Source organism: Cicer arietinum, chromosome 7, assembly GCF_000331145.2.
Source record: "Cicer arietinum cultivar CDC Frontier isolate Library 1 chromosome 7, Cicar.CDCFrontier_v2.0, whole genome shotgun sequence".
Taxonomy (NCBI): domain Eukaryota; kingdom Viridiplantae; phylum Streptophyta; class Magnoliopsida; order Fabales; family Fabaceae; genus Cicer; species Cicer arietinum.
Genome location: NC_021166.2, coordinates 16,715,557 through 16,727,308, shown reverse-complemented (window position 1 = coordinate 16,727,308; position 11,752 = coordinate 16,715,557). Strand labels below are relative to the sequence as shown.

The following is an 11,752-nucleotide window of genomic DNA, read 5'->3' as shown; positions in this document are numbered from 1 at the left end:
AATGCCCTCTTCATCATGCTAATCAATTTGCTAGTTTGGTTTGTTGTGGTAGGATTAAATGAAAGAAGATTGTTTGTATTTGGTTAGATGTTATTTAGTCTATTTGAAAAAATAAAAATAATAGTGTTTCATCAGCATAAAACAAATATTATTTCAATTGTAGAAAGTGTGAAACACTTAGTTTGATTTTGATTAAAGTATAATTTAAAAGGTTATAGTTATGACTTCAATCAATAGTGTCCAATTGTTGATTTGTTAAGGATATTGATCCTATTCGAAGATAAAGAACTTTGATAAAGTCTGTGGCATTTATTATGCTATCGAGGGATTGCAAATATAAAGTTTAATTACTAAAAGAAAACATAATATTATGTTTCAATGCATTATCCTAATTTTTTTTCTCAAATTAATTGTGTCCATCTATCATAAAATAAATTAATATTAGAAACCAAAAGTTATAATCCCAAATTTTATAGAGATAAATGAAAATATTTTATTTATAAAAAAAATAAAAACTAAAACTCATCTATTTTACAAATAAAAAATCTTTTTAGTTTCTTGAAAGATAAAAATCAAAATATTCTTTTACAAAAACGAAGATTAAAATACACTCATTTTAATGCTAAATATAAATATATTTAACTCTATATTTTATATTTTGTTCAAGTTAGGGGTTGTATGACTTTTCCTAAATATTTTGTTTAAATGAAAAAATATCTCTCTTTTTTTTATAATAATATTTTATAATAAATATGATAACATCTCTCTAACTTTGTCTCCCTAAACAAAAATTAAATGTGTAAAAAAATGTGACAACTTAACAAACATTATAAAAAAAAATAAAATCCAACACCATTGACATGCTCAATTGATATAAAATTATTATGTTTGTAAAAAAAGTATAAAATTATTATCAAATGACATCATGACCAATTAGGCTACATAAGATACTTCTACACTTCTCTCCTAACCGGCTACAACAAATGTCTACAAGTATAAATAGGAAAGATTATTATACCATATAGTTAATTATCTAAGAATTTGGCACCCTTTAATAATGATGAAAAAGGCAAGCTTAGCTACCTTTTCCACAAACCCAAAACATTTGAGCAAATATGGTGTTAGATCTATTAGTTTACCAACAAGATCACATCCAACCACAATTCAAATTGAAGAAGAACTCATCAAACTCAAATCATGGGAAACATCGTCTATATCAAAATCTGAAACAATTTGTTTTGGTCTCATTGGTCTTGTTCAATTGTACAAATGCATAGAAGAGCTTCTAAAATTGCCATTGACCCAACAAGCATTATCTCAACACAAAAATGAGAAATGGGTGGATGAGTTATTAGATTTTCCTTTAAGATTCTTAGACCTTTTGAGCAAAACAAGGGATGAAATTTTGTTAATGAAAGGTAAAGTTGAAGAGCTTCAATCTGTGTTTAGAAGGAGAAAAATTGGTGATTCAGATATGGAAAACAATGTTGCTGATTATTGGATTTTGAGAAGAAAGATTAGAAAGGAATGCACAAAATCATTGCTTTTGTTGAAACAAATTGATGGGTCAATTGGGTCATGTTTTCCATTGGATCTTAATAATCATCTCTCTGCAATTGTAAAAGTGCTTGTTGAAGCTAGTTTGATTACTAGTTCTGTTCTTCAATCACTTGTTGTGTTTCTTTGTTCACCAATTTTGAGGTCAAAGGTTAATAAATGGTCATTGGTTTCAAGGTTGATGCATAAGGGTGTGTTTGGTTGTGATAATCAACATGAGAATATATATGAGTTGGAAAAAGTGGACTTTGGAGTTAGTAGTTTGGTTATGGAGAATTTGAGCAAAGATGATGATGGTGAGAAGATTAAATCTGCAATTAGAAGATTAGAAGCTTTGGTGGTGGCTATTGAAGGATTTGAAAATGGATTAGAATGTTTGTTTAGACACTTGATTAATACTCGAGTGTCTTTTTTGAATATAATTTCTCCTTAAAATTGAATATGATATAAGAGTCACAACTATAGTATGATAAAGTTATAATTTTATAGCCACTATTGTAATTGCAACGTTGCGGCCACATTATATGTGATGCGGGCTGTAATTTAAAACATTGTTATATGCATAAGAGGATCCATATAATTATTTCTTGATGGTCTTTTCCAAATGTACAAAATTCACATCATTTTGTTATTGATGCATTAGTACATTCTGTTGGTTGCTTAAGTTTCACTCTTTGAACTTACGTATCTTCTCTAATTTTTTCCTTTTTCATATTATACTCAACATCTTTTATTTTAAAAAAGAATTAGAATACTATAATCTCTTATGGAAGGGAGGCATCAAAATTAAGTTTTGTCATTTAAGCAAAGCATGGGCCGGCTTTAAACATTTTGAGATTGAATAATACAATTTGATCTATAATGAAATAACATTTCAGAACGCAACTGAGCAAATTAATTTAGAGATAGCTTATTCTGATTCAAATTGTTGTAATGAATTTTATATTCCAAAATGAACACAATTGTACAATTTCATTGAAGTTCTTTTACTTTAAGCAAATAAAGAGCCACACTAGAATATGCTTTTGCCTCCCACCAATTTGCAAGAGTTAGGCCCTTTCATTCGCACATTTCACCCACCCAAATAATAATAATAATAATAATAATAATAATAATAATTACATATATGATTCATCGTTGTAATTATACGGTTTTTTGTTTTAATCTTTATAAAAAATTTATTTATTTTTATCTTTACAAATATTTTTTATTTGACTTTTATCTTTGTTTTTATTCACTATAAAATTATTTTTATTATATATATATATATAAAAGAACAAGGATCAAGCAGGAAAAACTCATGAACTAAAACAAAAAAAGGGCATGCGTAGACTGATTATATAATACATAAATTATATATTTATGTATTATATATATATATATATATATATGTATGACTAATTATGAGTAATTATGTAATAATTATTAATTTACTCATTAGTTTGTCAAACGTTGATGAGGTGAATGAATCAATGATTAATATTATAACCATTATGATTAGTTATATATATAAAATAACTATTATTGACTTGATAATGAATAGTTGACATTGTCTACTTTATTCTCTAAAGTGATTTGTTCATTTTAGATGAATCAACAAATTAATAATTAAGTTATTGAAAAAACTGAAATTTTTCTGCCGTCAATTTGTCTTTACCAACTTTCATACAAATTGTGACATTTTTATGAGTGGCCACCCAACTAATTAATTGTCATTGCCTGCCCCATGCTGTTCTCATGAGTTATTTTATATTGAACTAATTCTACTCACATAAAAGTTTGATCTAATGACTCTGCAGCGAGCTGAACGGTATAAATGGTACAGAGTATTTAAAAACTACTGTTGTTGTAGGTATGATTGTTCACATAAATATAGGTGGACTTGGTAAATGATTTAAAGGGAGAATATAAATTCAGATGTGTGCAATGTGTACTCAAAACTATGAATTATTCTGGTAAGGTGGGTGAAATAATTAACAAAATCTGAGCAGAATGTGATAGGAGTCATAGGACTGTGGTCTAGTTAAGATTGTAAATTAACTGCAAACAGGGCATTCAACTACCTCTGTGACCCAACTGATGGATAGAGCATGAACTACGTGATACTAAAATTATAAAATGATGAATTAGGGGACGAACGGGTGGCCTGTAACCGAAAATACATATGTAGAGAAATTAAAAAACAGAATAAATATAAGAATGTAATATATAAAATTTTAAAACTGAAAAAAAAAGTCATGTGTTTTATAGTGATGACAATAAGAGAATACTGGTCTTAATGAAATGTTCAAAAAGACCGATATGTCTATTACCATAATAATGTCTTGGCATTGTTGAATATTATTGATGACAAATTTAAAACATAAAACACTTGCTAGTGTTAGATAATTGTCTATTGAGTCTATCTTGTTGGGTTGTTCATATTTTTAGGTAAGTAATCTAATATTTTATGTTTTATTATGTTTTAATATTTTATTATTTATCTCTTTCCTTCTCCTCTATTGATTCATATTATTAACAACGTACCTTAATTATGAGATTTTCAGCCACAAAATTTATCATTTTAAAAGGTGTGTGAACACATCATGTGAATGAAGGATATTGTAGTACAACTAAAGACTTTTGAGGTTGATATTGTTGAGACAAATTTCATATTTAAAGTTTTGATGAAAATAAACAAAGGTTAATTAAGAAAGTTAATTATGATTCTAAAATGTTATGTTAATTTAACTTGTGCTTTTGAGTGAATTTAATTAAGAATAGAATCAAACAAAGCAGAAAACAGTAGTTTTAAATCCAGAAAAAGATGTAACAGAATAGTCAAAGCAGTTTTAAATCAATTCAAGGCTGGATTAATTTTATCCTGAAATATTGGTTTCAGTAAAAAATACAAAGCACTACCAACAACTTTTTTTGACCTTCATTAAATGCTTCTAAAGCCTATAAATAGAAGGCCAATATCCAGGAATACAACAAGAAATTCAAGTGTTGTAAAATCCCACAAATCAATCACATACACATACTTGAAGTTCTCAAATTTCGCAAAGAATAAGCAGTTCTAAATTCTCATATCAGATTGTTTGTTTATTACTAAATTCTTTGTAAAGAATCAAATTTCAAACAAGAGTTGAGATATCTCAGATTCTGTCAAAAAACAATCTTATTGTAAAAACTCAAACTATAAGAGTTTCTTTGTAGTTTGTTTAGATTGTATTGAATCCTATCAAAGTTAGATAGGTACTGTTGTTACTTTCTGGGTGGAAAGTAATAAAGATTGAAACTGATCAATGGTGATCTAGACTAGGTGTTGTAAAATTAAGAAGGTTCTTTGTTTTAAACACTTAGTGGAAAATCTCATAGTGTGAGGACTAGACGTAACCCAAGTTGGGTGAACCAGGATATATCTTTGTGTGGTATTCTTTATGTTGGACTCCAGTCCTCTTAATCCTAGTTTTGACATAATTAACAAACATACAATGTTCATACATCATATGATAAATCTAACATTTCAATTGAGCAAGATTTCAGGAACAACAATCCAATCCTATACACTTGAAACATATTGCTTGGAGCACAAGAAATCAACAAAAGTTGAATTTTGACTGAGTACATCGATTGGGAAATCGATTGCATCACAAGGGTGTAAGGAAACATAACTGTTTGTGATTGTATAATCGATTGGGCAATCGACTGAATAAATTAGAAATGAAAACTGCACAAGTCAGTAGCATCCTGTTTTACAGGCTAATCGATTGACAAATCGATTGTACACTTCACAAAGTAAACCTGATTGAAACAAATCGATTGGGAAATCGATTGTACAAGTCACAGTGACACTCCAGTTTTGAAGGTAATCGATTGGCAAATCGATTGCTTAAATACTATTTGCAAAATGACTTCACCTGTGACAAACACAGTCGATTGGACAATCTATTATGTGAATTTCAATCAAGTTAAGTTTGGTTGCAATCGATTGGGAAATCGATTGAACTAAACGCCAGGTAAGAACTTTTCAGGCAAATACACACAAATCGATTGGCACGTCGATTAACATCAAAATAGCTGAGTCACTGACTTGAACACAATCGATCGGGAAATCAATTGAAACAAACTTTTTGAAACACAATCGATTGGGAAATCGATTGAAACAAATGTTTTGATATCACAGTGAATTCCCAGTTTGTTGCCAAATCGATTATGTGTATTTGTAAATCGATTTATTCTGAAAAGTGCTTTAAAAGAATCGATTGGTAAATCGATTAGCTTATATAGTTTCAAGATTAAAGAAAAACAAGACTCGCGATAATCGATTGGCAAATCGATTACACATGTTTTATAACTTTAATAAATCGATTGGTAAATCGATTTAGTAGTTGTTTTTCTGAAACTATATAAACTGTACGCGATAATCGATTGGCAAATCGATTAGACTTGTTTTATTACACTATATAAACTGTCTTCAATCATTCTTTCAATAACAATCTGAAAAACACTTTGAATATTCTTGATATACAAAAGAACTCTCAATAACACTTTGTTAACATACTGAGATTGCTTTTTCAAATCACAGCCAAAGAGATTATCAACAATCAATAAGAGAGCTGGAAAAGTGATCTTGAGAAAAAAGACCCTGTTCTCATGAACAATCTTTGAATATCCAGATTCGTGAGAAGTCATATTGACCAAGATTGAAGACTTCTTTTTGTTCTTCCTTTATTCAGTTTGTAATAATACTTTGAAAAGAAACGAAAGCGAAAAAGCCAGCTTGAAACTGGTGGCTACTTTCTTGGGTGAGAGAGCTCAACAAGAAAGAGTCGTACTTTGATTCTGTGTTAGATTGCTGAGTGTCTACAAGGATCAGAGGGTGATCAATAGGAAAGAGATCATTAAGATAGATAGGTTTCGGGGATGAAACTGGACAATCTGTAATTGATTCTTTCTATTGGAGAAGAAAATCTGAAATCCGATTGGATTGTCAGGACTGGATGTAGGTTGTCTCGTTGACAACTGAACCAGGATAAATTCTTGGTGCAATCTTCTCTAACCCTTAACTCCTTTAATTTTCTATCTTGCAATATTTGTATGTGTGATTAATATTAGATGCATGTTAAACATATTCTGTGTTAGGTAATATTGTTTAAACTGATAATTTGACTTGCACGCATCTTGGTTAATCTCTTATCAATCTACCTGCAATTGCTAATCTTGTATGCCGCAATTTAATTCCGCTGTGTGTATGAAATTGATTTAATTTCTTAAAAAACTGATACATTCCGATTATTTCGAGGTCATAATAATCAACAATTGGCCTCAGAGCTTGACTTTTCGAGAGGTAAAACTCATAAAAGGAATATGGCCTCAAACGATTTTCTGGGAGAAGGCGCATCATTAGCAAGACCTCCAGCATTCAACGGAACAACTTATATGTACTGGAAGCACAAGATGCTGATATTCCTGGAAGCCAGTGGCATAGACATCCTTGACGCTGTTGAAAATGGTCCATACATTCCCAAGATTGCAAGAACAAATGACTCAATGATTCTCAAGCATAGAGCCGACTGGTCTGACGACGACAAAAAGAAGGTAGGTTATAATGCTAAGGCTAAGAACATTATAACATCTGCTCTATGTGCAGGAGAATTCTTTAGGGTATCAAACTGCAAGTCAGCAAAAGAAATGTGGGACATTCTTCAAGAAGCACATGAAGGAACCACATATGTGAAAAGAGCTCGTGTAAATACACTTATGCACGAATACGAATTGTTCAGCATGAAGAAAGATGAATCTATAAGTGATCTACAGACGAGATTTACACACGTGATAAACAACCTTCATGCACTGGGAAAACAGGTGGAGAATGAACAGCAGATCGGAAAAATTATGAGGTGTCTAACCAGAGAATGGCAGCCCAAAATAACAACCATAGCTGAATCTAAAGAGCTAGCAAAGATGACAACTGCAACATTGTTTGGAAAACTAAGGGAACATGAAATGGAACTGCATCGGCTGGACGAATCAGAAATGGAAAGCAGGAAAAAGAAAGGATTATCCTTGAAGGTTCAAGCCCATCAATCGAAAACTGAATCAGATAGCTGCTCAGATGAATCCAGTAGTGAAACTGAAGAGCCTGAAATCGGGTTGCTTGTCAAGAAATTTAAGAAGTTTCTGAAGAAGAAAGACAACAAATTCAGAAAGCCATTTAGCTCTAAAACTAGTGACAACAAGACAATTACATGCTATGAATGTGGTAAAACTGGTCACATAAAGTCAGAATGCTACAAATTGCAGAACAAGAATAGAGCTACAAAACCAAAAGGCAAGGAACCAGTCACCAAAACCAGAAAAGCTTATATTGCATGGAACGACAATGAAGAATCCTCTGCCTCTTCGGATGAAGAAGAAGTCAATTTGTGTCTCAAGGCTAATACCGATTCAGAATCAGAAAATGAGGTTAGTTCACAATCTAATCCAACCTATGATGAGCTACAAGAAGCTTTCAATGAACTGCATGATGATTATGTGAATTCCATAAAACAGTTGTTGAGCACAAAGAAAATGCTTGAACAAATGAAAATTGAACATAAAGAAATTGAAAATTTATGTGAACAACTGAAAAAGGATTCACATGAAAAATCTGCAAGATGCATTGAACTTGAGAATAATGTCGCATCATTAAAATCTGATTTATTGAAATTTGCTAATAGTAAAGATAAACTGAATGTCATACTTAGCAATCAAAGACATGTTCATGAAAAATCTGGTTTAGGATATACACCAAATATGCATGTTAAAAGAAATAAAAACAGATATGGTATTGGTTATATGCAAACCAGAAATGTCAAACATGGTCAAAAATCTGCTATTGCTAAGAGTATGTATGACATCTTTACTAAACCAAACAAACATTCATCCTTTGATGGCAAATGTCATTTCTGTTGCAGAAAGGGACATTTTGTGTCAAATTGCAAATTTAAAAAATTAGCCAATAGAGGATGGAAGCAAGTTTGGATAGCAAAGAAATCTGTGTTTGACACTAACCATCCAGGACCCAATTTAAATTGGGGACCTAAAACAAAATTCTGATTGTATGTTGCAGGTGTGCTTGACATCCACTAAGCATTCATGGTATTTAGATAGCGGATGCTCAAAGCACATGACAGGTGACAAATCCAAATTCCTGTCCTTGACATTAAAGGAAGGAGGCTTTGTCAAATATGGTGACAACAACAGAGGAAAGATTATTGGAATTCGTGACATAGGCAATGAGTCAACTGCAGTAATCAAAAATGTGTTATACGTTGAAGGATTGAAACACAACTTGCTGAGTATAAGTCAGCTGTGTGATAAAGGTTTTCAAGTAAGTTTTTCATCACAATCTTGCATTATTGAGCATAAAGATGACAAACACATAAAGCTAGTTGGGGACAGAATTAACAACATTTACATGTTGGATTTCAATTCTGTACCAAGTGCTATATGCTGCTTGTTATCCAATTCAGATGAAACATGGCTTTGGCATAAAAGAATTGCTCACATACACATAAATCATTTGAATAAACTTGTCAGCAAACAGCTAGTCTTAGGTCTACCAAATAGGAAGTTCTCTAAAGATAGACTGTGTGATGCATGTGAGAAAAGTAAACTGGTTAAGACTCCATTTCCCTCTATAGACTTGGTTAGAACAAATAGAGTTTTACAACTAGTTCACATGGACCTTTTCGGACCTGCCCAAGTTAAGAGTTTAGGTGGAAACCTGTATGGATATGTGCTGGTTGACGATTATTCTAGATTCACATGGACTTACTTTTTAGCTCATAAAAGTGATACATTCTCTGTTTTCAAAAAGTTTGCTGCTTTAGTACAAAATGAGAATGATCTGAAAATTGTTTCAATAAAAAGTGATCATGGAGGTGAATTCCAAAATGATCTTTTTCAAAATTATTGTGAATCAAATGGAATCAACCACATATATTCTGCCCCTAGGACACCACAGCAGAATGGGGTAGTGGAGAGGAAAAATAGATCCCTAGAAGAGTTAGCTAGGACCATGCTTAAGGACTCCAACCTACCTAAGTACTTTTGGGCAGATGCAATTAGTACAGCCACCCATGTTGTGAATAGAGTTCTCATTAGGCCCCTGCTTAGGAAAACACCCTATGAGCTTTACAAGGGTAGAAAACCAAACCTGTCCTACTTTAGAATCTTTGGTTGTAAGTGCTTTGTGTTGAACAATGGCAAAGAACACCTAGGAAAGTTTGACCCTAAGGCAGATGAAGGTATCTTTTTAGGATATTCCCAAACTAGTAAGGCCTATAGAATCTACAACAAAAGAACAAAGACCATAGAAGAGTCAGTTCATGTAAAGTTTGATGAATCATTTACAGAAAACTTGAACAAAACTCCTTCTAAGGTTGATGACATTTTGGACGAAGTTGTAGAATCTGAACCACTAGAACAACCTATAGCTGACCCTCCAACTAGATCAGACCTTGTAGAACCTATAGAAACCAGTGAGTTGCCTAAGGAATGGAAGTTCAACAGAAACCACCCTTTAGACAACATTATAGGCGATATCTCTAAAGGTGTTGCAACTAGGAGAAGCCTTAGTCAGTTTTGTAACTTTACAGCCTTTGTATCTCAGATTGAACCTAAGAACATTAAGGAAGCCCTGTTAGATAGTGAGTGGATACTTGCTATGCAAGAGGAGTTAAACCAGTTTGAGAGAAACAAGGTGTGGAGTTTAGTACCTAGGCCAGAGGGTAAGCATGTCATAGGAACCAGATGGGTGTTCAGAAACAAGTTGGATGAGAATGGTGTGATAACAAGGAACAAAGCTAGACTAGTAGCCAAGGGTTATAGTCAAGAGGAGGGAATAGATTTTGATGAAACCTATGCCCCTGTAGCTAGATTAGAAGCCATAAGAATTTTATTGGCTTATGCTTGTATAATGGACTTTAATCTTTATCAAATGGATGTGAAAAGTGCCTTTCTCAATGGTGACCTTCAAGAGGAAGTTTTTGTTAGCCAAACACCTGGTTTTGAAAATCCTGATTTTCCTAATCATGTGTATAAGCTCTCAAAGGCCCTCTATGGGTTAAAACAAGCTCCAAGAGCTTGGTATGAGAAGCTCAGCAATTTCCTTATTCAACAAAACTTTTTAAGAGGAAATGTTGACAAGACCCTTTTCACAAAAACTACTGGAAATGATATCTTGCTTGTCCAAGTATATGTTGATGACATAATATTTGGATCTACAAATAATAAACTGTGCAAAGAATTTGAAAATTTGATGAAAGGTAAATTTGAGATGTCAATGATGGGTGAACTGTCATATTTCTTGGGATTTCAAATTAACCAAAGCAAGCAAGGCATTTTCATTAGTCAATCTAAATACTGTTCTGATTTGATAAAGAAATTTAACTTTGAAAATCTTAAGTCCATTGATACACCCATGAGTCAAGGAAATTTCTTAGACCGAGATGAGAAAGGTAAACCTGTAGATGTTACTAGATTTCGTGGTATGATAGGATCTTTGCTCTACCTTACAGCAAGCCGACCAGACATCATGTTCAGTGTTTGTATGTGTGCAAGGTATCAATCAAATCCAAAGGAATCTCACTTCAGTGCAGTTAAGAGAATTTTCAGATACTTGGTAGGAACTAAAAGTCTTGGATTGTGGTATCCAAAAGGATCAACATGTACATTGATTGGTTACTCAGATTCAGACTTTGCCGGTTGTAAACTCGACAGGAAAAGTACCTCAGGAACTTGTCATCTGCTTGGAAATTCTCTAGTGTCTTGGTTCAGTAAGAAGCAAACAAGCATTGCGTTATCTACTGCTGAAGCTGAATATATAGCAGCTGGGAACTGTTGTGCTCAGATTCTGTGGATGAAACAGCATTTATTGGACTTTGGTGTTGATTTGGAAACAGTACCTATCATGTGTGACAACACAAGTGCAATAAGTATAACCAAGAATCCAGTAATGCACTCTAGGACCAAACACATTGAAGTAAGACATCATTTTATAAGAGACCACTTTCAAAATGGAATCATTAAGCTTGAGTATGTTAACACTGCCGAACAGTTAGCTGACATCTTCACAAAAGCTTTACCAAGAGAAAGCTTTCTATATATAAGGATGAAACTAGGGATTATTGATCCTAGTGAGGTATGATCATGGGATTTCTGGTGT

The 11,752-nt window shown here is 32.5% G+C and overlaps 1 protein-coding gene across 1 annotated transcript; it reads left to right on the top strand.

The window, feature by feature from the left end:
* Window positions 1-1,018: 1,018 nt before the first annotated feature.
* On the top strand, window positions 1,019-2,148 carry LOC101509780 (uncharacterized). The gene has a single exon (XM_004509357.4). The coding sequence runs from the start codon at window positions 1,058-1,060 to the stop codon at window positions 1,988-1,990; it is 933 nt and encodes a 310-aa protein (XP_004509414.1). The 5' UTR covers window positions 1,019-1,057; the 3' UTR covers window positions 1,991-2,148.
* The last annotated feature ends 9,604 nt before the right edge of the window (window positions 2,149-11,752 follow it).

What these genes read in the sequence shown, in the direction of transcription:
- LOC101509780 (XM_004509357.4), top strand. Translation starts at nt 1,058, where the DNA reads ATGATGAAAAAGGCAAGCTTAGCTACCTTTTCCACAAACCCAAAACAT.